At 47.8% G+C, this 1,550-nt stretch overlaps 1 protein-coding gene across 1 annotated transcript in view; it reads left to right on the top strand.

The window, feature by feature from the left end:
• Positions 1–364: 364 nt before the first annotated feature.
• LOC134450426 (chymotrypsin-like elastase family member 3B) overlaps positions 365–1,550 on the top strand; it is a 6,653-nt gene continuing 5,467 nt past the window's right edge. Inside the window, exons 1-2 of the mRNA XM_063200270.1 lie at positions 365–416; positions 1,005–1,093. Of these exons, the coding sequence (XP_063056340.1) occupies positions 374–416; positions 1,005–1,093 (132 nt within the window). The 5' untranslated portion in view covers positions 365–373. The remainder of the gene's footprint in view (positions 417–1,004; positions 1,094–1,550) is intronic.

Here is a 1,550-nt window from a genome sequence, read left to right as displayed (position 1 = left end):
GTGAGGCAAAATCTGTATAGAATCAAAGACCAATGAGGTAGGCATTAAGTAATATGATATTGCTATCAAAATCTCTCATGAAGGGGGGCCTACACAATAGTTTGAGGAGAAGAAAAGGTCCCGACGCCCCTCTTTGCCTAGGGCCCCTAAAACCCTTGCAATGGCCCTGCTAAGTTAGTGGTGTGATATGGAGCAATGCTAGCATATGTAGCACACAGGGTTCTTCCCAGCTAATATTAGCATCACACACACGATAAGCACGTACAAGGTGATAGCACACGTCACACAGGTCACATTGGCAGGTCAGCCAGGTATAAGATCTGCTCAAGGTGGTCTTTGCTTACTCTCACAGTCACACTCTCACACATACAGTATGCTGCTGAAACTGGCCTGTGTGCTGCTGCTGGCAGCTAGCGGTAAGTGTAGCATGGGTGGATGGGTGCAACGATCACACACACATGTGCGCGCGGCGCATTTGAACACACACACACACACACACACACACACACACACACACACACACACACACACACACACACACACACACACACACACACACACACACACACACACACACACACACACACACACACACACATACACACACACACACACACCCATACACTGGCTGGCTTGCGGTTGGTCTCTGAATGCCAAATCAAGATTATGCGGGACCTTTGCCTTTGATGGGTCAGAGGGACCGTGGTTAGATTAGATAACACCCCTTTGCTTGGATTTTATCTACCAGTTTTTTTTACAAGAATCATGTGAGGATCTGGACTGACCCCAATCCTGATACAAATGAATTGATTTTGTTGTGGTGGTGACGGTGGTGGTGGCGTTGGTGGTTGGTAGTAGAAATTCCATTGTGTCACTCATACCCGACCTCTGGACTGTCTCTCTGGAGCCAAGATGACCTAATAATTCATCCTCGAGGCAGCTGGGGTGAGTTTGTGTTTTCGTTATCTCACTGCTCCCTGGTCTCCCTGCCCTCTGGCCCACAGCCTACGGATGTGGCACCCCCACCTACGAGCCCAACACCAGCAGGGTGGTGAACGGGGAGGACGCCCGCGCACACAGCTGGCCCTGGCAGGTAAGAAGGTGGAAGGAGGATGGATTATGGCCTACAGTACAAAGTTTTATACAATATTTATGATCCTCTGCTCATGTTTACAGTATGCTGCTTTCTGATTGGTTGCGAGTAGGGCTCTAAATGACTGGCCAATTATGCTGGTGAAATTTCAGTTTGGCTGGTAAAGAAGAGCACCTCACTTGACACTTTGACCCATTAGTGAGTGCGTGTTTGGGTAGTAAGAATAACATCTAAGAATAAAAGCTAATTTAGAGCCCTGGTTGTGACGCATGCATGGCTCAGATTTAGTTCTGTTCCAAAAAAAATGTGACCCTACTGTGGTTCTAACGGCGAGGCACTGGGCTGCTTTGCCGGCCCTTCCCCATCTCTCTCTCCCCGCTCATGTCCTGTCTCTCTTGTACTGTCCTATCATAAATGAAGTCTAAAAAGACCAACAAATCTTTAAAAATGTTAAAAA

The sequence above is a fragment of the Engraulis encrasicolus genome, chromosome 6, assembly GCF_034702125.1.
Source record: "Engraulis encrasicolus isolate BLACKSEA-1 chromosome 6, IST_EnEncr_1.0, whole genome shotgun sequence".
Taxonomy (NCBI): Eukaryota; Metazoa; Chordata; class Actinopteri; order Clupeiformes; family Engraulidae; genus Engraulis; species Engraulis encrasicolus.
Note: the sequence above shows the minus strand (reverse complement) of the source record. Positions and strands in the feature narration are given on the sequence as shown.